This window comes from Heptranchias perlo, chromosome 16 (genome assembly GCF_035084215.1).
Source record: "Heptranchias perlo isolate sHepPer1 chromosome 16, sHepPer1.hap1, whole genome shotgun sequence".
In the NCBI taxonomy this organism is placed as follows: domain Eukaryota; kingdom Metazoa; phylum Chordata; class Chondrichthyes; order Hexanchiformes; family Hexanchidae; genus Heptranchias; species Heptranchias perlo.
In genome coordinates, this window is record NC_090340.1 from 837,670 (window position 1) to 861,809 (window position 24,140).

Genomic DNA, 24,140 nt, shown 5'->3' on the forward strand with positions numbered 1-24,140 from the left:
ACAGTCCGTTTCTGTAACACAGCTGAATTAGGATAATGAGCTCGTGCTTTATTATGCTCCCCCCATTTCTACTATTCAGATGCCAATTCGCAATGATTTCCTGTAGTTAGCTATTATTAAGGGGATGGGAGAGGGGAGGAAGGATGTAGATTCACATCTAGCTGACAAACCCCAGCGGAATCCCCAGAGAAACAGTGTGAACGGCTGAAACAAACAGGAAATCGACCAGTGATGGACCCCTGGATTTAGGGCCGCTGTCACTTGCTGGGGTATGGTTTACCAGATGCCACCAACCTCTCTTCAAGACCCCGTTTCCTTTCTTTTTTATTCGTTCATGGGATGTGGGCGTCGCTGGCGAGGCTGGCATTTATTGCCCATCCCTAATTGCCCTTGAGAAGGTGGTGGTGAGCCGCCTTCTTGAACCGCTGCAGTCCGTGTGGTGAAGGTTCTCCCACAGTGCTGTTAGAAAGGGAGTTCCAGGATTTTGACCCAGTGACGATGAAGAAACTGCGATATATTTCCAAGTCGGGATGGTGTGTGACTTGGAGGGGAACGTGCAGGTGGTGTTGTTCCCATGTATCTGTTGCCCTTGTCCTTCTAGGTGGTAGAGGTCGTGGGTTTGGGAGGTGCTGTCGAAGGAGCCTTGGTGAGTTGCTGCAGTGCATCCTGTGGATGATACACACTGCAGCCACAGTGCGCCGGTGGTGAAGGGAGTGAATGTTTAGGGTGGTGGATGGGGTGCCAATCAGACGGTGAGTCACTTGCCGCAGAATACTCAGCCTCTGATCTGCTCTTGTAGCCACAGTATTTATGTGGCTGGTCCAGTTAAGTTTCTGGTCAATGGTGACTCCCAGGATGTTGATGGTGGGGGATTCGGTGATGGTAATGTCGTTGAATGTCAAGGGGCAGTGGTTAGACTTTCTCTTGTTGGAGATGGTCATTGCCTGGCACTTGTCTGGCGCGAATGTTACTTGCCACTTATCAGCCCAAGCCTGGATGTTGTCCAGGTCTTGCTGCATGCGGGTTCGGACTGCTTCATTATCTGAGGGGTTGCGAATCATCAGCGAACATCCCCATTTCTGACCTTATGATGGAGGGAAGGTCATTGATGAAGCAGCTGAAGATGGTTGGGCCTGGGACACTGCCCTGAGGAACTCCTGCAGCAATGTCCTGGGGCTGAGATGATTGGCCTCCAACAACCACTACCATCTTCCTTTGTGCCAGGTATGACTCCAGCCACTGGAGGATCCCATTGACTTCAGTTTTACTCAGGCTCCTTGGTACTACATTCGGTCAAATACTGCCTTGATGTCAAGGGCAGTCACTCTCACCTCTGGATTCAGATCTTATGTTTATGTTTGGACCAAGGCTGTAATGAGGTCTGGGGCCGAGTGGTCCTGGCGGAACCCAAACTGAGCATCGATGAGCAGGTTATTGGTGACTAAGTGCCGCTTGATAGCACTGTCGATTACTCCTTCCATCACTTTGCTGATGATTGAGAGTAAGGTCTTAGGGTGGTAATTGTCTGGGTTGGATTTGTCCTGCTTTCTGTGGACAGAAGGACCTGGGCAATTTCCCACATTGCCCTGCTGGAGTACCATTTCTCAGTGGCTCTCCTTGTCCAAATAGCCATTTCTCATGAGTGTCCCAAATTGGCTGGCACATTCCAATTTCAGTGGCAAAAAAGCCTCTTGTCCCCCTGCATGAACTGTGCTGGGAGGAGATATTAGAAATAATATTGTTTCCAGATAAATAAGTGAGCTGGCCTGGTGGGGTGAGTCGGGGCCGTTGGCTCCACCTATTCTGGGTGCTGGTTGGGTGTGCAATGCGAGCTGGATAAAGTAGCTGCTTTAGATGCCAATTGTCAGTGATTTCCTCGAGTCGGCATTGTTCTCACTTGTTGTTCATGGGAAGGAGCCTGAAAGTAACAGCACTTGAAATTGTGGAACCAGGTGGCTGTAAAGGAAGTGAGTGATAGTGGAGAACCAAGGAAGGGAGGTACGAAAGACAAGTGAGAAAGTACCATGTTTATACTGCAGTGAAGGGGACGGCATTGGCTCCATTGTCACAGATAAAGGTGCACATTGTTATGAAATTATAAAAGGCACAACTTCACACAGGTGCAGTGAAAGCTCTGGATGAGGCATTGCTCGCTGTGTGAGGTTTAATTACTGAAAGCAGCTGAGGAGATAGTCTGCTGTTTTCCATTATTAAAATGTGACTGGTGCCAACGGGGCCACTGAAACTTGCCCAACTAGCAGTTCACCTCATTGTGTTCCGTTATTAGTGACTGCTTCCACAGCCAGTGCAGCAATAGCAACAACTTGCATTTACATAGAGCTTTTCATAGAATAAAAACGCCCCCAAGATGCTTGACAGAGGCCAATGCACACCCGGACTAGGAGGAGGGAGGCAGTAAGGTCTGGATATCAGACGGGGAGCACTGTTGAAAAGAAGGGTGCGTTAGAAGGTTTTTGAAAGCTCCGGTAGCAAGGTGGGGGAATGTTTAGAGACGGTGCTCCAGAGGATTAGGGGCAGTGACCGAAAGAGCTGCCACCAGCAAGAATGTGGTGGCACCAGTAACCCATGTCAGGGGAGCTAAGGGTGAGAAGGACAGAACTCCCATTTATATAGCATCTTTCACCACCTCAGGACATCCTAAAGAGCTTCAAAGCCATACTTTTGAAATGTGGTCACTGTTGTAATGTAGGAAACGTGACAGCCAATTTGTGCACAGCAAGATCCCATAAACAGCATTGAGATAATGACCAGATAATCTGTTTTAGTGATGTTGGTTGAGAGATAAATATTGGCCCAGGACACTGGAGAGAACTCCCCTGTTCTTCTTTGAACAATGCCGTGGGATCTTTTACATCCACTTCAGAGGGCAGACGGGGCTTCGGTTTAACGTCTCATCTGAAAGACAGCACCCCCGACAGTGCAGCACTCCCTCAGTACTGGAGCCAAGATTATGGGGCTCAAGTATCTGGAATGGGGCTTGAATCCACGACCTTCTGACTCAAAAGCAAGAGCGCTACCACTGAGCCACGGCTGACACAAGGGTTTGTGGGAACATACGGCTGAAACAAATTACTGAAGCAGAGTGGGATGAAGGCACTGTTGGATTTGAAGGTGAGGGGCACGGGCAGCCAGTGGAGCTCAGTACAGTGGGAGTGGGGACCTGGTGTGGGTGAGGACGGGAGCAGCGATAGTCTGAACGAATGGTGCTTTGTCGGAGGCGGAGAGCACTGCAGAAGTCGTCTTGTGGTGATAAAGGCTTGGATTAGGATCTCGACAATAGTTGGGTGGGGGGTGTGGGAGCAGAACTCACAGTCGAGCAGTACATTGAGGCTCTGAACTGAACCTCTGGTTTCTTCTGAAGCACAGAGTGAATGGAGTGGATTGCAAACAGAGTGTGAACTTGAGAATTTGGTGAAAGGGGGAAGGACAGTGAACAGAGAGAAGGAGCTCTGAGAGACTTGGAATAAAAGGGCAGGTTAATTGGGGCAAGGAAACAGTAGTTTAGAAAAAAAAAGGTTTCTAAATATAATGGACGGGCCGCTGAAACCAAATGCCTGCAATTCCTGTGCCATGTGGGAACTTCAGGACTCTTTCGTGTGTCCTGGAGGGCCACATGTGCAGGAAATGCCTCCAGATACTCGAGCTCAAGCTGAGGGTTTCTGAGCTTGAGGGGCGGCTGGAGTCACTGCAGAACATAACGGAGGCTAAAGGTTTCCTGGATGGTACGTTCCAGGAGGTGGTCACCCCACAGCCACAGAGAGTTCAGAATAGCAAGTGGATGGCCATTGGAAAGAGTAGGAAGAGGCAGGCAGAGCAGGAATATTCTGGGTGCGTGGCACTCTTGAACCAGTATTCAGTGCTGAATACCAGTGAGGGTGATGACATCTCGAAGGAGTGCAGACCTGAGCATGGCAACATGGGGAAAGGACTGCACAGGGGGCACAGTGAAGTGTAGAAATGCAGTAGTCATAGGGGATTCGACAGTCAGGGGGACAGACAGGCGTTTCTGTGAATGTCGACATGAGTCCAACATGGTGTGTTGCCTCCCTGGTGCCAGGGTAAAGGACATCACAGAGAGGGTGCAGAACATTCTACGGAGGTAAGGGGAATAGCCAGAAGTCGTGGTCCATGTGGGTACCAACGACATAGGAAACAAAAGTGGCTAGAGTCTCAGGAGCTAGGGAGGAAATTAAAAAGCAGGACCTCAACAGGTAGTAATCTTTGGATTACTTCCAGTGCCACGTGCTAGTGAGTACAAAAATAGGAAGATAAGGCGGGTTAATGCGTGGCTAGAGACAGAGTGCAAGAGGGAGGGCTTTAGATTCTTGAAGCATTGGGACCTGTTCTGTGGCAGGAGGGACCTGTTCAAGACAGACACCTCAATGGAGCTGGGACCAATGTCCTCACGGGGAGGTTCACTAGAGCTGTGGGGGAGGGTTTAAACTAATTTGATAGGGGGATGGGTACCAGGATGTAGCGTTAGAATAGAGAAACAAGGGGCACAAAGATTTGGGAGAGACAGATAGCACTAGAGACAGAGAGAATACGAGAAGGTCTAAGACTGGTTTACAGTGCATGTGTGTAAACACACGAAGCCTGGTAAACAAGGTTGGTGAGCTGCAGGCACAAATAGTCACATGGGAATATGATGTCATGGTGATAACTGAGACCGGGCTCAAAAAAGGGCAGGATTGGGTACTAAATATTCCTGGATACAAGGTGTTCAGGAAAGATAGGAGGGGCGGTGGGTAATATTGATTAAGGAGAATATTGCAGTGCTGGAGAGAGAGGATGTCCTGGAGGGGTCAAGGACAGAATCTATTTGCTTAGAGTTAAGGACCAATAGAGGTGCCATTACACTACTGGGTGTATTCTATAGGCCACCAACTAGTGGGAAGGAGATAGAGGAACAAATTTGCAGGGAAATTACAGAGAGGTGCAAGAACCATAGAGTAATGATAATGGGGGACTTCAACCATCTTAATATAGACTGGGATAGTAATAGTGTAAAGGGCAGAGAGGGGGAGGAATTTCTAAAGTGTGTTCAGGAGAACTTTCTTGATCAGTACATTTCCAGCCCAATGAAGGAGAAGATGGTTCGGGTACAGAGTAGGTACATACCCACGAGACGGAAAGGTAGGACAACCAAAGCCAGAGCACCCTGGATGAAGCAGAAAAAGGGTGTGTGTGACAGATGTCAGGTTAATAATACAAGTGAGAACCAGGCTGAATATAGAAAATACAGAGGAGAAGTGAAAAAGGAAATAAGAGGGGCAAAGAGAGAGTATGAGAATAGAATGGCGGACAACATTAAAGGGAATCCAAAAGTCTTGTATAGGCATATAAATAGTAAACGGGTAGTAAGAGGAGGGGTGGGGCTGATTAGGGGCCAAAAAGGAGATCTGCTCATGGCGGCAGAGGGCATGGTTGAGGTACTAAATGAGCACTTTGCCTCTGTCTTTACCAAGGAAGATGCTGCCAAAGTCTCAGTAAAAGAGGAGGTCGTTGAGATACTGGATGGGCTAAAAATTGATAAAGAGGAGGTACTAGAAAGGCTGGCTGTACTTAAAGTAGATAAATCACCTGATCCAGGTGGGATGCATCCTAGGATGCTGAGGGAAGTAAGGGTGGAAATTGCGGAGGTACTGGCCATAATCTTCCAGACATCCTTAGATACAGGGGAGGTGCCAGAGGACTGGAGAATTGCAAATGTTACACCCTTGTTCAAAATAGGGTGTAAGGATAAACCCAGCAACTACAGGCCAGTCAGTTTAACCTCTGTGGTGGGGAAACTTTTAGAAATGATAATCCAGGACAGAATTAACAATCACTTGGACAAGTGTGGATTAATTAGGGAAAGTCAGCATGGATTTGTTGAAGGCAAATCGTGTTTAACTCACTTGATTGAGTTTTTTGATGAGGTAACAGAGAGGGTTGATGAGAGCAATGCGGTTGGTGTTGTGTATATAGACTTTCAAAAGGCATTTGATAAAGTGCCCATAATAGGCTTGTCAGCAAAATTGAAGCCCATGGAATAAAAGGGGCAGTGGCTGCATGGATGCGAAATTGGCTCAGTGACAGGAAACAGAGAGTACTGGTGAACGGTTGTTTTTCGGACTGGAGGGAGGTGTACAGTGGTGTTCCCCAGGGGTCGGTGCTGGGACCACTGCTTTTCTAGATATATATTAATGACTTGCACTTGGGTGTACAGGGCACAATTTCCAAATTTGCAGATAACACAAAACTTGGAAGGGTAGTGAACAGTGAGGAGGATAGTGATAGACTTCAAGAGGATATAGACAGGCTGGTGGAATGGGCGGACACATGGCGGATGATATTTAACGCAGAGAAGTACTAAGTGATGCATTTTGGCAGGAAGAACGAGGAGAGGCAATATAAACTAGAGGGCACAATTCTAAAAGGGGTACAGGAACAGAGAGATCTGGGGGTATATGTGCACAAATCGTTGAAGGTGGCAGGACAGGTTGAGAAAGCGGTTAAAAAAGCATGCAGGATCCTGGGCTTTATAAATAGAGGCATTGAGTACAAAAGTAAGGAAGTCACGTTGAACCTTTATAAAACACTGGTTCGGCCACAACTGGAGTAATGTGTCCAATTCTGGGCACCGCACTTTAGGAAAGATGTGAAGGCCTTAGAGAAGGTGCAGAAGAGATTTACTAGAATGATTCCAGGGATGAGGGACTTCAGTTACGTGGATAGACTGGAGAAGCTGGGATTGTTCTCCTTGGAACAGAGACGGTTGAGAGGAGATTTGATCGAGGTGTTCAAAATCATGAAGGGTCTAGACAGAGTAGATAGAGAGAAACTGTTCCCATTGGTGGAAGGGTCAAGGACCAGAGGACATAGATTTAAAGTGATTGGCAAAAGAACCAAAGGTGACATGAGGAGAAACTTTTTTACCCAGCGAGTGGTTATGATCTGGATGCACTTCACGAGGGGGTGGTGGAGGCAGATTCAATCATGGCCTTCAAAAAGGAATTGGATAAATATCTGCAGGACTATGGAGAAAGAGTGGGGGAATGGGACTAACTGGATTGCTCTTACAAAGAGCCAGCACGGGCTTGACGGGACGAATGGCCTTCTGTGCTGTAATGATTCTATGACTCTATTAGCTGTCCCGAAATCTCCCCCAACTACCTGTGATTCATCATCAACTGTGCCACTGATCTCAAGAAACAGAGATAGGTAGGTGAAAAATAACTGAAGTTACACTGAATGCCTGGCCATCTGACAAGCAACATCGTGACAACTGAACATCGAACGGCAGTACACAGCAGTGAGGAAGGAAAATTAGAAATTGGGTATAATCTTTAAGTCTCCAACAGAGAGCTGGTGACTTAGTTTCAGGATCAGAAGTCCCTGCTCGACAGCATTTTAATTAACACTGAGTAAACACAGGCCAATCATTCTTTGACATTTGTAATTTGAAGCTATGAAGTAAAGGCATTAAAAATGTGTGTTTTTTAACCTTACAATTAATAAAACAGGACATCAATCAATAATAAATTTAGCAGCACATTCAGAAAGTCTGTTTACTAAAGACATTTCAAATCTCAAATCACAAATCAGCAACATGCCTGTGTGCAATACAGCATTTGTATGGGATGAGGGGAGATGTACTGTTATGGTTAATGTCACAGGATGCACAGACTAATTCTGTGTAATGGGTTCATTCATCTGGGGGAGGAGAGGCGATATGAGCTCCAAAAGCATTAGTGTTGCCATTTAACAGACAAATGGAGTCCTGGGTTTATTGTAAGGTTTATGGTTTGCTTTAGAGAAGGAATGGGACAGGATCTGTGCAATGTCACATTTTTATTTGTCTTGTATTAGTCATTAGTCTGAAGTTGCCCTCTCTTGACTCAGTGTAAACTCTCTGGGAGCTGTGCTGCTGATTGGCCCCGTGGAGCAGGTTTCAAGTCAGGACCAAAACAGTTGCTGGACGAACTGTGGGATTCACCTTGCTCAGCCTGCCAACTGCTTAATGTGCCCACATCTCATCTACGTACCTGGGATCTCAGGACTGATTAAAAGAACAGAGAAAGGTGCAGCTGTGGAGGAGCCCTGATAATCAGACACAGGGCAGATGGTGAAGAGCTCCACTGTACGAGGCTTGGGCCAAGGCAAGGGGCTCAGTACAAACACGGTACACCTATCACCATAGCATCATTCCCCACACATTACATACCTGGTCTGTAGATGCTCCAGCTGTACCTGCAGATTCTCCGACTGCTCTGTCTGCTCATCCAAGGATCTCTGCAGCCTCCTGGCCTGGTTGTGAGCTTCATCCAGCTAGAATGCAGAAACACCGGGGTTTAGCTGGTCTGTCCCAACCCAAATATACTTCCACAGCACTGGGCATGAAGACTTGTCACCTTAGAGTACAGCTCCACTAATGTGTAGCCAAGATAGGTCAGGACTCCAACACTGAGACACAGTGTAAAACTGAGCAGCGAACAAAGTCTGTGCAATGATTACATGGTCCGAAAAAGCCACCTGTGTTCAGAAGCCAGAGCTGCAGTCAGGAAAAGCCAATTTTAGCTTAAAATCCTGTATATTTTCTGCTGCACACTGAGCCATTGGGTTTCGTAGAATCTTACTACACAGGACGCCATTCAGCCCATCGTCCCTGTACTGGCTGCTTGAAAGAGCTATCCAATTAGTCCTACTCCCCTGCTCTTTCCCCACATCCCTGCAAACTTTTCCCCTTCAAGTATATATCTGATTCTCAGGGTTTCCACGTGCACCAACTCATGGTTACATACAATCTGACTACAAACGTCACATTCGAGTCATCCAAGACCCAGGACATCAAGAACCTCATCAGGGGTAACTCACATCTAGACCTTCTTTCACAAGTGATCAGGACACCATCCATAATATAGAAGTAAAGGAACCTTTTGAACACAATATACACAGCAGTATACTGGACTAGCAACCCAGAGGTCATCAGTTCAAATCCCGCCAGGGCAAGCTGTGAAATTGATTTCAATGAATCTGGTAATTTGTTGGCTGGCACCAGGAGAAAAAGTGACCATGAAGGGTTCACTGAGCTCCCTCAGGGAAGGGAACCTGCCATCCTTACCTGGTCCCGTCTACACCTGACTCCAGTCTCACACTACATGGTAGACTTTTAATGCTCTCAGGGCAACTAGCAACGGGCAATATGTGCTGTACTGCCTTGTCAGTGACACCCACACCTCCAGAACGAATAAAAATAAAACCAGCGTGTAAGAACCAGGAGAAAAGTCCAGGATTTTAAAAGGATGGGCTCAAAGGACTAAGGAATTAATGAAATGAGGAAAAATGGAACAATTCAAAAACTAATATATTGAATACACAAAATAAATAAATATGTACCCAAGAAAATCTAAACTATACAAGGAGCCCACAAACTGGATGAAGAGGGTAAAGGAAAAGGAGAGGTGGTATATGTTGCAAGGTTACGAATGACATTGAGAAAGTTACCAACATGAGGGAGTCAGGGGGCTCTGGTGTGGTCTGGAGTTGAACAAGTGTAGCGCCTGTTACCACCACCTCTGCTGGGATCAGCTATCTCAGCACAGGCCAGGGATGGAGCACGGGATCTTTTTGGTCAGCCATTCCTTGGCTCTACTGGGAGGACTGAGAGGAAGAATGTGTATGTTAATTCCTCAGTAGGCCAAAATGGGTTATTTGGGGCTTGAGACTGAATAGGGTTAAACTGATTACACAAGTGAGATAGTCACTGGCAATAAATGATAGACACCTGACATCAGAGATTCATAATGACAGGAAAATGATCGGCATATTCTTGAAGAGATAATTAGTGTAAATTAGTTGCGCTCAGCAGGGAACTGTGGTCGAATGAAGTGAGGCTGGGCAATCAGCACCACCATGTTGCAGTCCCATCTCTGGCGATCATGCCCATTGGGCACGCGATCACTATATTTACCCTACTTTATACAGATTGTTTACAGTGTTTTGATAGCCAGGGATGTGGCTTAGTATCGGAGCAGAGCCTGATTGCACATGTACACATGGTCTATTTAACCGTCAGTTCTGGATGTGCTTCCAGGTCGCTCCCATTACAATCGATAACGCTGCCCAGGGATTCACGAGGTTCCTCCACATCAATGGCCAGGCCTGAAAGTGTGGAGACCTGGTATGACAGGCCCCTGTCAAATTTAATGGTTTCACCAAAGCGTCAAGACCTTAAAAAATATGGACAACGCAAGGGAACTTTAAACATGAAGTGTTCCCTGAGATTTCCCCTCCCCATTAATTTTCCCCTTGTAGATTTGAAGAGCAGTGCTGAGATCCTCACTGCAACACCCACTCCCTTACCAGACCAACAATACAAGAAGACAGACAGACCTCATCCTCCGCCAGCGCCAGCTCCTTCTTTAACTCTTCCACTCGCAGACGTAGTTTCTTCACTTCACCTTCATGCTGCTCGATTCTTCTGTTGGCGTGTGCCAGCTCAGCCATCTTTTCTTGGTACTGTTTCTTCAGCTTGGCATGAATGTGCCTGAGATCTGACAACTCCTGTGCCAAGAAACAACGTGCATCACAACAAGTAACCCAACAATCCCTCAGAGCTCAAGAACCAACAAATAGCCACAGCTTACAAGATGTCCACTAACTTCAGGACAGCAGACAGGATCATTCACACAGCAATCCGTTATCTAGGGGAGGAATCTAGGGTTGAACGCACACATTTAGTTGGTTTACAATTCATCAAATGCCTGTAGAATGGTGAAGATTGCTCTGCATTCTAATACCAAGAGGGAAGACAAAAGTGTTAGGTTGACTGTATCGAGGAAAATAGTTTTTGGAACCAGCGCATCTCACATATGATAGAAAAGGTTGGTGCAATTTTACTCATTCAGGACCGCACCAGTGATTAACAGTAAAAATCATGTGCCTTCATAGTGTCAGTTAGGCTCAGCCAGTATCACTAAACTCTCTGAGTCAAAAGGCTGGGGTTTATGGCCCCTCCCCTGCAGGAAGCCTGACTAAGGACCAGGGCAGTACTAAGGGAGTGCTGCACTGTTGGAGGTGCTGTCTTTTGGATGAAACCTTCAACAGAGGCCCTGCCTACCTGGGCAGGTGATGTCAAGGATCCAATGAGAAAAGAGTACGGAGTTCTCCCAGTTTCCTGGCTAACATCCTTCCCTCAACAAACACCACCAACAACAGCAGATTAAATGGTCAGCCATCTTATTGCTGATTGTGGAATCTTGCACAAATTGGCTGCCACAAGAATCTAAAAGGTTACAGCACGGAAGGAGGCCCTTCGGCCCATCGAGTCCATGCCAGCTCTATGCAAGAGCAATCCAGCCAGTCCCACTCCCCCGCTCTTTCCCTGTAGTCCTGCAATTTTTTTCCTTTCAAGTATTTATCCAGTTCCCTTTTGAAGGCCGTGATTGAATCTGCCTCCACCACCCCCTCGGGCAGTGCATCCAGATCATAACCACTCGCTGGGTAAAAAAGTTTCTCCTCATGTCACCTTTGGTTCTTTTGCCAATCACCTTAAATCTGTGTCTTCTGGTCCTTGACCATTCCACCAATGGGAACAGTTTCTCTCTATCCACTCTGTCTGGACCCTTCATGATTTTAAACACCTCGATCAAATCTCCTCTCAACCGTCTCTGTTCCAAGGAGAACAACCCCAGCTTCTCCAGTCTATCCACATAACTAAAGTCCTTCATCCCTGGAATCATTCTCGTAAATCTCTTCTGCACCCTCTCTAAGACCTTCACATCTTTCCTAAAGTGCGGTGCCCAGAACTGGACACAATACTCCAGTTGTGGCCGAACCAGTGTTTTATAAAGGTTCATCATGACTTCCATTCTTTTGTACTCTATGCCTCTATTTATAAAGCCCAGGATCCTGTATGCTTTTTTAACCGTTTTCTTAACCTGCGCTGCCACCTTCAACGATTTGTGCACATATACCCCCAGATCTCTCTGTTCCTGTACCCCTTTTAAGAGTTGTGCCCTCTAGTTTATGTTACCTCTCCTCATTCTTCCTACCAAAATGTATCACTTCACATTTTTCTGCGCTAAATTTCATCTGCCACGTGTCCGCCCATACCAGCCTGTCTATATCCTCTTGAAGTTTATCACTATCCTCCTCACTGTTTACTACCCTTCCAAGTTTTGTGTCATCTACAAATTTGGAAATTGTGCCCTGTACACCCAAGTCCAAGTCATTAATATATATCAAGAAAAGCAGTGGTCCCAGCACCGACCCCTGGGGAACGTCACTGTACACCTCCCTCCAGTCCGAAAAACAACCGTTCACCACTACTCTCTTTCCTGTCACTTGGCCAATTCTGTATCCATGTTGCTACTGCCCTTTTTATTCCACGGGCCGCAATCTTGACGATTAGTCTACTGTGCAGCACTTTATCAAACGCCTTTTGAAAGTCCATATACACCACATCAACTGCAATGCCCTCATCGACCCTCTCTGTTACCTCATCAAAAAACTCTATAAGGTTAGTTAACCACGATTTGCCTTTAACAAATCTGTGCTCAATCACACTCGTCCAAGTGACTGTTAATTCTGTCTCGGATTAGACCATAAGAGATAGGAGCAGGAGTAGGCCATTCAGCCCCTCGAGCCTGCTCCGCCATTTAATGAGATCATGGCTGATCTGATTTTTACCTCAACTCCACTTTCCTGCCATTTCCCCATATCCTTTGATTATTGTTTCTAAAAGTTTCCCCACCACTGAGGTTAAACTGACTGGCCTGTAGTTGCTGGGTTTATCCTTACAACCTTTTTTGAACAAGGGTGTAACATTTGCAATTCTCCAGTCCTCCGGCACAACCCCCATTTATACGGATGTTTGGAAGATTATAGCCAGCACCTCTGCAATTTCCACCCTCAGTGTTGGCCTTTATTACAAAAGGATTTGAGTACAGGAGTAAAGATGTCTTACTGCAATTAAATATGCACCTGGAGTATTGTGTACAGTTTTGCTCTCCTTACCGAAGGAAGGATATACTTGCCATAGAGGGAGTGCAATGAAGGTTCGCCAGACTGATTCCTGGGATGCCAGGATTGTCGTATGAGGAGAGATTGAGTAGACTAGACCTGTATTCTCTAGAGTTTAGAAGAATGAGAGGTGATCTCATTGAAACATACAAAATTCTTACAGGGTTCGACAGGGTAGATGCAGAGAGGATGTTTCCCCTGGCTGGGGAGTCTGGAACCAGGGGTCACAGTCTCAGAATAAGGGGTAGGCCATTTAGGACTGAGATGAGAAGTTTCTTCACTCACAGGGTGGTGAATCTTTGGAATTCTCTACCGCAAAGGGCTGTAGAGGCTCAGTCATTGAGTACATTCAAAACAGAGATCGATAGATTTCTAGATATTAAAGGCATCAAGGGATATGGGGATAGTGCAGGAAAATGGCGTTGAGGTAGAAGATCAGCCATGATCTTGATGAATGGCGGAGCAGGTTCGAGGGGCCAGATGGCCTACTCCTGCTCCCAATTCTTATGTTCTTATATTCTTACTTCCCTCAGCAACCTAGGATGATGCATCCCATCTGGACCGGGTGATTTATCTACTTTAAGTACAGCTCGCCTTTCAAGTACCTCTTCTTTATCAATTTTTAGCTAATCCAGTATCTCAACTATATCTTCCTTTACTGAGACTCTGGCAGCGTCTTCCTTCGTAAAGACAGAGGCAAAGTGCTCATTTAGTACCTCAGCCATGCCTTCTGCCCCCATGAGTAGATCTCCTTTATGGTCCCTAATCGGCCCCACCCCTCCTCTCACTACCCGTTTACTGTTTACATTCCTATAGAAGACTTTTGGATTCCCTTTTATAATGGCCGCCGGTCTATTCTCATACTCTCTCTTTGCCCCTCTTATTTCCTTTTTCACTTCCCCTCTGAACTTTCTATATTCTGCCTGGTTCTCACTTGTGTTATCAACCTGATATCTGTCATATGCCCTTTTTTTGCATTTCATCTTACTCACTGTCTCTTTTGTCATCCAGGGATCTCTGGCTTTAGTTGCTCTACCTTTCTGCCTCATGGGAATGTGCCCAGACTGTACCCGAACCATCTCCTCCTGAAAGGCATCTTGATTTTCTAATGCTTCCCAACAGGATCACTTACTGCAAAAACAAGGTGGGGGGGGGCGAAATTGGGCTTCAATGGAAAAAAGAACCGGACGTGTTATAGATCAGGCTTCTAACTGGTTCTCACCGGTTTTGCACTACCACCGAACACCACTCTCATCCCCGGAGACTCTGTGACATTATGGCATCAAGGAACTGAACCTCACCCGCAGATTGTGATCAGCTCGTTCCAAAACCCTCTAATTTGCATTTATCAAATCAGTTTGAAATACAAACTGGTACTCATGCATTTTGCTTTTAGAGACTTGCCAAGCTGAACTGCATTGCACAGTGAAGTATCAGAATCAGTAAGATGCACCCCCCTCACTGTCTCCCTCTCTCACACACACACACACACACACACACACACATAGTGCTGTTTACTTGCTGCAGAACTTGGGGTGGAACAAGAGATTCCAAAGTTACAGCTCAAGTAAAAAAAAAGGCGGAGGGCTATTTTCTGGGATAACTGGAAAGTCTCCAGCTGCCGTCTCTACCACTTAATTGCTTTATGCTTAAAGGGAAAGGCACAAACCCCAGCCGATAGCAAGGTTTCCTGGGATTGGGAATGGATACGAAACTGGACGAAAGACATGTCCCCCTGATGGAGTCAATGCAGAACACACAGGGCAAAGCCCACTCAGAGGGTCAGCAGGAGTGAGGTACAGCTCGAGGGTCAGCCGGTTTGGGGAGTCCTGGCTCGAGGGTCATCCAGGAAGGACGTGGGGGTGACGTCCTGGCTCAAGGGTCATCCCGGTGTGGGGGAGGTGGCACTGTCGGAGGGGCAGGATAATCCGAAAGTCCGGTTGCCTGCTCGGTGGGTCAAAGCTCTCCCAGCACTATTCACAGAGCAGATCTCTCCCTGCACGACACACAGAGCAGATCTCTCCCAGCACTATTCACAGAGCAGATCTCTCCCAGCACTATACACAGAGCAGATCTCTCCCAGCACTATTCACAGAGCAGATCTCTCCCTGCACTATACACAGAGCAGATCTCTCCCAGCACTATTCACAGAGCAGATCTCTCACTGCACTATTCACAGAGCAGATCTCTCCCAGCACTATACACAGAGCAGATCTCTCCCAGCACTATTCACAGAGCAGATCTCTCCCTGCACTATACACAGAGCAGATCTCTCACTGCACTATACACAGAGCAGATCTCTCCCTGCACTATTCACAGAGCAGATCTCTCCCAGCAATATGCACAGAGCAGATCTCTCCCTGCACTACACACAGAGCAGATCTCCCCCTGCACTACACACAGAGCAGATCTCTCCCAGCACTACACACAGAGCAGATCTCTCCCTGCACTATTCACAGAGCAGATCTCTCCCAGCACTATTCACAGAGCAGATCTCTCCCAGCACTATTCACAGAGCAGATCTCTCCCAGCACTATACACAGAGCAGATCTCTCCCTGCACTACACACAGAGCAGATCTCTCCCTGGACTATTCACAGAGCAGATCTCTCCCAGCACTATACACAGAGCAGATCTCTCCCTGGACTATTCACAGAGCAGATCTCTCCCTGCACTACACACAGAGCAGATCTCTCCCTGCACTATTCACAGAGCAGATCTCTCCCTGCACTACACACAGAGCAGATCTCTCCCTGCACTATTCACAGAGCAGATCTCTCCCTGCACTACACACAGAGCAGATCTCTCCCTGGACTATTCACAGAGCAGATCTCTCCCTGCACTATACACAGAGCAGATCTCTCCCTGCACTGTTCACAGAGCAGATCTCTCCCTGGACGAGACACAGAGCAGATCTCTCCCAGCACTATACACAAAGCAGATCTCTCCCAGCACTACACACAGAGCAGATCTCTCCCTGGACAAAACACAGAGCAGATCTCTCCCAGCACTATACACAGAGCAGATCTCTCCCTGCACTGTTCACAGAGCAGATCTCTCCCAGCACTATACACAGAGCAGATCTCTCCCTGCACTATTCACAGAGCAGATCTCTCCCTGCACTGTTCACAGAGCAGATCTCTCCCAGCACTACACACAGAGCAGATCTCTCCCTGGACTATTAACAGAGCAGATCTCTCCCTGCACTATTCACAGAGCAGATCTCTCCCAGCACTATACACAGAGCAGATCTCTCCCAGCACTATACACAGAGCAGATCTCTCCCTGCACTGTTCACAGAGCAGATCTCTCCCAGCACTATACACAGAGCAGATCTCTCCCTGCACTGTTCACAGAGCAGATCTCTCCCTGCACTGTTCACAGAGCAGATCTCTCCCAGCACTACACACAGAGCAGATCTCTCCCTGGACTATTCACAGAGCAGATCTCTCCCAGCACTATTCACAGAGCAGATCTCTCCCAGCACTATTCACAGAGCAGATCTCTCCCAGCACTACACACAGAGCAGATCTCTCCCAGCACTGTTCACAGAGCAGATGTCCGACAGCACTATACAGAGAGCAGATCTCTCCCAGCAGGAAACACAGATCAGATCTCCCCCTGCACTATACACAGAGCAGATCTCTCCCAGCACTATTCACAGAGCAGATCTCCCCCTGCACTATACACAGAGCAGATCTCTCCCAGCAGGAAACACAGAGCAGATCTCCCCCTGCACTATACACAGAGCAGATCTCTCCCTGCACTATTCACAGAGCAGATCTCTCCCAGCACTATTCACAGAGCAGATCTCTCTCTGCACTATACACAGAGCAGATCTCTCCCTGGACTATACACAGAGCAGATGTCCCCCTGCACTATACACAGAGCAGATCTCTCCCTGCACTGTTCACAGAGCAGATCTCTCCCTGCACTGTTCACAGAGCAGATCTCTCCCAACACTATTCACAGAGCAGATCTCCCCCTGAACTACACACAGAGCAGATCTCTCCCAGCAGGAAACACAGAGCAGATCTCCCCCTGCACGATACACAGAGCAGATCTCTCCCTGCACGATTCACAGAGCAGATCTCTCCCAGCACTATTCACAGAGCAGATCTCTCTCTGCACTATACACAGAGCAGATCTCTTCCTGGACTATACACAGAGCAGATCTCCCCCTGCACTATACACAGAGCAGATCTCTCCCTGCACTATTCACAGAGCAGATCTCTCTCTGCACTATACACAGAGCAGATCTCTCCCTGGACTATACACAGAGCAGATCTCCCCCTGCACTATACACAGAGCAGATCTCTCCCTGCACCATTCACAGAGCAGATCTCTCTCTGCACTATACACAGAGCAGATCTCTCTCTGCACTATACACAGAGCAGATCTCTCTCTGCACTATACACAGAACAGATCTCTCCCTGCACTATTCACAGAGCAGATCTCTCCCAGCACCATTCACAGAGCAGATCTCTCCCAGCACTATTCACAGAGCAGATCTCTCCCAGCACTATTCACAGAGCAGATCTCTCCCAGCACCATTCAGAGAGCAGATCTCTCCCTGCACTATACACAGGGCAGATCTCTCCCTGCACTGTTCACAGAGCAGATCTCTCCCAGCACTATTCACAGAGCAGATCTCTCCCTGCACGATACACAGAGCAGATCTCTCCCTGCACTATACACAGAGCAGATCTCTCCCAGCACTATTCACAGAGCAGATCTCTCCCTGCACTATACACAGAGCAGATCTCCCCCTGCACTATTCACAGAGCAGATCTCTCCCAGCACTATACACAGAGCAGATCTCCCCCTGCACTATTCACAGAGCAGATCTCTCCCAGCACTATACACAGAGCAGATCTCTCCCAGCACTATTCACAGAGCAGATCTCTCCCTGCACGATACACAGAGCAGATCTCTCCCAGCATTATTCACAGAGCAGATCTCTCCCAGCACTATTCACAGAGCAGATCTCTCCCTGCACTATACACAGAGCAGATCTCTCACTGCACTATACACAGAGCAGATCTCTCCCTGCACTATTCACAGAGCAGATCTCTCCCAGCAATATGCACAGAGCAGATCTCTCCCTGCACTATACACAGAGCAGATCTCCCCCTGCACTACACACAGAGCAGATCTCTCCCTGGACTATACACAGAGCAGATCTCTCCCTGCACTGTTCACAGAGCAGATCTCTCCCAGCACTACACACAGAGCAGATCTCTCCCTGCACTATTCACAGAGCAGATCTCTCCCAGCACTATTCACAGAGCAGATCTCTCCCAGCACTATTCACAGAGCAGATCTCTCCCAGCACTATACACAGAGCAGATCTCTCCCTGCACTACACACAGAGCAGATCTCTCCCTGGACTATTCACAGAGCAGATCTCTCCCAGCACTATACACAGAGCAGATCTCTCCCTGGACTATTCACAGAGCAGATCTCTCCCTGCACTACACACAGAGCAGATCTCTCCCTGCACTATTCACAGAGCAGATCTCTCCCTGCACTACACACAGAGCAGATCTCTCCCTGCACTATTCACAGAGCAGATCTCTCCCTGCACTGTTCACAGAGCAGATCTCTCCCTGGACTATACACAGAGCAGATCTCTCCCAGCACTATACACAAAGCAGATCTCTCCCAGCACTACACACAGAGCAGATCTCTCCCTGGACAAAACACAGAGCAGATCTCTCCCAGCACTATACACAGAGCAGATCTCTCCCTGCACTGTTCACAGAGCAGATCTCTCCCAGCACTATACACAGAGCAGATCTCTCCCTGCACTATTCACAGAGCAGATCTCTCCCTGCACTGTTCACAGAGCAGATCTCTCCCAGCACTACACACAGAGCAGATCTCTCCCTGGACTATTAACAGAGCAGATCTCTCCCTGCACTATTCACAGAGCAGATCTCTCCCAGCACTATACACAGAGCAGATCTCTCCCAGCACTATACACAGAGCAGATCTCTCCCTGCACTGTTTACAGAGCAGATCTCTCCCAGCACTATACACAGAGCAGATCTCTCCCTGCACTGTTCACAGAGCAGATCTCTCCCTGCACTGTTCACAGAGCAGATCTCTCCCAGCACTACACACAGAGCAGATCTCTCCCTGGACTATTCACAGAGCAGATCTCTCCCAGCACTATTCACAGAGCAGATCTCTCCCAGCACTATTCACAGAGCAGATCTCTCCCAGCACTACACACAGAGCAGATCTCTCCCAGCACTGTTCACAGAGCAGATGTCCGACAGCACTATACAGAGAGCAGATCTCTCCCAGCAGGAAACACAGATCAAATCTCCCCCTGCACTATACACAGAGCAGATCTCTCCCAGCACTATTCACAGAGCAGATCTCCCCCTGCACTATACACAGAGCAGATCTCTCCCAGCAGGAAACACAGAGCAGATCTCCCCCTGCACTATACACAGAGCAGATCTCTCCCTGCACTATTCACAGAGCAGATCTCTCCCAGCACTATTCACTGAGCAGATCTCTCTCTGCACTATACACAGAGCAGATCTCTCCCTGGACTATACACAGAGCAGATCTCCCCCTGCACTATACACAGAGCAGATCTCTCCCTGCACTGTTCACAGAGCAGATCCCTCCCTGCACTGTTCACAGAGCAGATCTCTCCCAGCACTATTCACAGAGAAGATCTCCCCCTGCACTACACACAGAGCAGATCTCTCCCAGCAGGAAACACAGAGCAGATCTCCCCCTGCACGATACACAGAGCAGATCTCTCCCTGCACTATTCACAGAGCAGATCTCTCCCAGCACTATTCACAGAGCAGATCTCTCTCTGCACTATACACAGAGCAGATCTCTTCCTGGACTATACACAGAGCAGATCTCCCCCTGCACTATACACAGAGCAGATCTCTCCCTGCACTATTCACAGAGCAGATCTCTCTCTGCACTATACACAGAGCAGATCTCTCCCTGGACTATACACAGAGCAGATCTCCCCCTGCACTATACACAGAGCAGATCTCTCCCTGCACCATTCACAGAGCAGATCTCTGTCTGCACGATACACAGAGCAGATCTCTCTCTGCACTATACACAGATCAGATCTCTCTCTGCACTATACACAGAACAGATCTCTCCCTGCACTATTCACAGAGCAGATCTCTCCCAGCACCATTCACAGAGCAGATCTCTCCCAGCACTATTCACAGAGCAGATCTCTCCCAGCACTATTCACAGAGCAGATCTCTCCCAGCACCATTCAGAGAGCAGATCTCTCCCTGCACTATACACAGAGCAGATCTCTCCCTGCACTGTTCACAGAGCAGATCTCTCCCAGCACTATTCACAGAGCAGATCTCTCCCTGCACGATACACAGAGCAGATCTCTCCCTGCACTATACACAGAGCAGATCTCTCCCAGCACTATTCACAGAGCAGATCTCTCCCTGCACTATACACAGAGCAGATCTCCCCCTGCACTATTCACAGAGCAGATCTCTCCCAGCACTATACACAGAGCAGATCTCCCCCTGCACTATTCACAGAGCAGATCTCTCCCAGCACTACACACAGAGCAGATCTCTCCCAGCACTATTCACAGAGCAGATCTCTCCCTGCACGATACACAGAGCAGATCTCTCCCTGCACTATACACAGAGCAGATCTCTCCCAGCACTATTCACAGAGCAGATCTCTCCCTGCACTATACACAGAGCAGATCTCCCCCTGCACTATTCACGGAGCAGATCTCTCCCAGCACTATACACAGAGCAGATCTCCCCCTGCACTATTCACAGAGCAGATCTCTCCCAGCACTATACACAGAGCAGATCTCCCCCTGCACTATTCACAGAGCAGATCTCTCCCAGCACTATACACAGAGCAGATCTCACCCTGCACTATACACAGAGCAGATCTCTCCCTGGACTATACACAGAGCAGATCTCTCTCTGCACTATACACAGAGCAGATCTCTCTCTGCACTATACACAGAACAGATCTCTCCCTGCACTATTCACAGAGCAGATCTCTCCCAGCACCATTCACAGAGCAGATCTCTCCCAGCACTATTCACAGAGCAGATCTCTCCCAGCACTATTCACAGAGCAGATCTCTCCCAGCACCATTCAGAGAGCAGATCTCTCCCTGCACTATACACAGAGCAGATCTCTCCCTGCACTGTTCACAGAGCAGATCTCTCCCAGCACTATTCACAGAGCAGATCTCTCCCTGCACGATACACAGAGCAGATCTCTCCCTGCACTATACACAGAGCAGATCTCTCCCAGCACTATTCACAGAGCAGATCTCTCCCTGCACTATACACAGAGCAGATCTCCCCCTGCACTATTCACAGAGCAGATCTCTCCCAGCACTATACACAGAGCAGATCTCCCCCTGCACTATTCACAGAGCAGATCTCTCCCAGCACTACACACAGAGCAGATCTCTCCCAGCACTATTCACAGAGCAGATCTCTCCCTGCACGATACACAGAGCAGATCTCTCCCTGCACTATACACAGAGCAGATCTCTCCCAGCACTATTCACAGAGCAGATCTCTCCCTGCACTATACACAGAGCAGATCTCCCCCTGCACTATTCACGGAGCAGATCTCTCCCAGCACTATACACAGAGCAGATCTCCCCCTGCACTATTCACAGAGCAGATCTCTCCCAGCACTATACACAGAGCAGATCTCCCCCTGCACTATTCACAGAGCAGATCTCTCCCAGCACTATACACAGAGCAGATCTCACCCTGCACTATACACAGAGCAGATCTCTCCCTGGACTATACACAGAGCAGATCTCTCCCAGCACTATACAGAGCAGATCTCTCCCTGCACTACACACAGAGCAGATCTCTCCCTGGACTATTCACAGAGCAGATCTCTCCCAGCACTATACACAGAGCAGATCTCTCCCAGCACTACACACAGAGCAGATCTCTCCCTGGACTATACACAGAGCAGATCTCTCCCTGCACTGTTCACAGAGCAGATCTCTCCCTGCACTATTCACAGAGCAGATCTCTCCCAGCACTATTCACAGAGCAGATCTCTGCCAGCACTATACACAGAGCAGATCTCTCCCAGCACTATACACAGAGCAGATCTCTCCCTGCAGTATACACAGAGCAGATCTCTCCCTGCACCATACACAGATCAGATCTCTCCCTGCACTATTCACAGAGCAGATCTCTCCCAGCACTATACACAGAGCAGATCTCTCCCAGCACGATACACAGAGCAGATCTCTCCCAGCACGATACACAGAGCAGATCTCTCCCAGCACTATTCACAGAGCGGATCTCTCCCAGCAATATACAGAGCAGATCTCACCCTGCACTATACACAGAGCAGATCTCTCCCAGCACTATACACAGAGCAGATCTCTCCCAGCACTATTCACAGAGTAGATCTCTCCCTGCACTATTCACAGAGCAGATCTCTCCCAGCACTATACACAGAGCAGATCTCTCCCAGCACTATACACAGAGCAGATCTCCCCCTGCACTATACACAGAGCAGATCTCTCCCAGCACTTTTCACAGAGCAGATCTCTCCCAGGACTGTTCACAGAGCAGATCTCTCCCAGCACTATTCACAGAGCAGATCTCTCCCTGCACGAAACACAGAGCAGATCTCTCCCTGCACAACACAGAGCAGATCTCTCCCTGCACTATTCACAGAGCAGATCTCTCCCTGCACTATTCACAGAGCAGATCTCTCCCAGCACTATTCACAGAGCAGATCTCTCCCAGCACTATACACAGAGCAGATCTCTCCCAGCACTATACACAGAGCAGATCTCTCCCTGCAGTATACACAGAGCAGATCTCTCCCTGCACTGTTCACAGAGCAGATCTCTCCCAGCACTATTCACAGAGCAGATCTCCCCCTGCACGATACACAGAGCAGATCTCTCCCTGCACTATACACAGAGCAGATCTCTCCCAGCACGATACACAGAGCAGATCTCTCCCTGCACTGTTCACAGAGCAGATCTCTCCCAGCACTACACACAGAGCAGATCTCTCCCTGGACTATTCACAGAGCCGATCTCTCCCAGCACTATTCACAGAGCAGATCTCTCCCAGCACTATTCACAGAGCAGATCTCTCCCAGCACTACACACAGAGCAGATCTCTCCCAGCACTGTTCACAGAGCAGATGTCCGACAGCACTATACAGAGAGCAGATCTCTCCCAGCAGGAAACACAGATCAGATCTCCCCCTGCACTATACACAGAGCAGATCTCTCCCAGCACTATTCACAGAGCAGATCTCCCCCTGCACTATACACAGAGCAGATCTCTCCCAGCAGGAAACACAGAGCAGATCTCCCCCTGCACTATACACAGAGCAGATCTCTCCCTGCACTATTCACAGAGCAGATCTCTCCCAGCACTATTCACAGAGCAGATCTCTCTCTGCACTATACACAGAGCAGATCTCTCCCTGGACTATACACAGAGCAGATCTCCCCCTGCACTATACACAGAGCAGATCTCTCCCTGCACTGTTCACAGAGCAGATCTCTCCCTGCACTGTTCACAGAGCAGATCTCTCCCAGCACTATTCACAGAGCAGATCTCCCCCTGCACTATACACAGAGCAGATCTCTCCCAGCAGGAAACACAGAGCAGATCTCCCCCTGCACGATACACAGAGCAGATCTCTCCCTGCACTATTCACAGAGCAGATCTCTCCCAGCACTATTCACAGAGCAGATCTCTCTCTGCACTATACACAGAGCAGATCTCTTCCTGGACTATACACAGAGCAGATCTCCCCCTGCACTATACACAGAGCAGATCTCTCCCTGCACTATTCACAGAGCAGATCTCTCTCTGCACTATACACAGAGCAGATCTCTCCCTGGACTATACACAGAGCAGATCTCCCCCTGCACTATACACAGAGCAGATCTCTCCCTGCACCATTCACAGAGCAGATCTCTCTCTGCACTATACACAGAGCAGATCTCTCTCTGCACTATACACAGAGCAGATCTCTCTCTGCACTATACACAGAACAGATCTCTCCCTGCACTATTCACAGAGCAGATCTCTCCCAGCACCATTCACAGAGCAGA

General features: G+C 48.3%; 1 protein-coding gene across 1 annotated transcript in view; it reads right to left on the minus strand.

The window, feature by feature from the left end:
* ccdc102a (coiled-coil domain containing 102A) overlaps nucleotides 1-24,140 on the minus strand; it is a 347,394-nt gene that overhangs the window by 48,662 nt on the left and 274,592 nt on the right. The window contains exons 7-8 of the mRNA XM_067997599.1: nucleotides 10,399-10,569; nucleotides 8,231-8,334 (exon numbers count right to left, since the gene is read on the minus strand). Of these exons, the coding sequence (XP_067853700.1) occupies nucleotides 8,231-8,334; nucleotides 10,399-10,569 (275 nt within the window). The remainder of the gene's footprint in view (nucleotides 1-8,230; nucleotides 8,335-10,398; nucleotides 10,570-24,140) is intronic.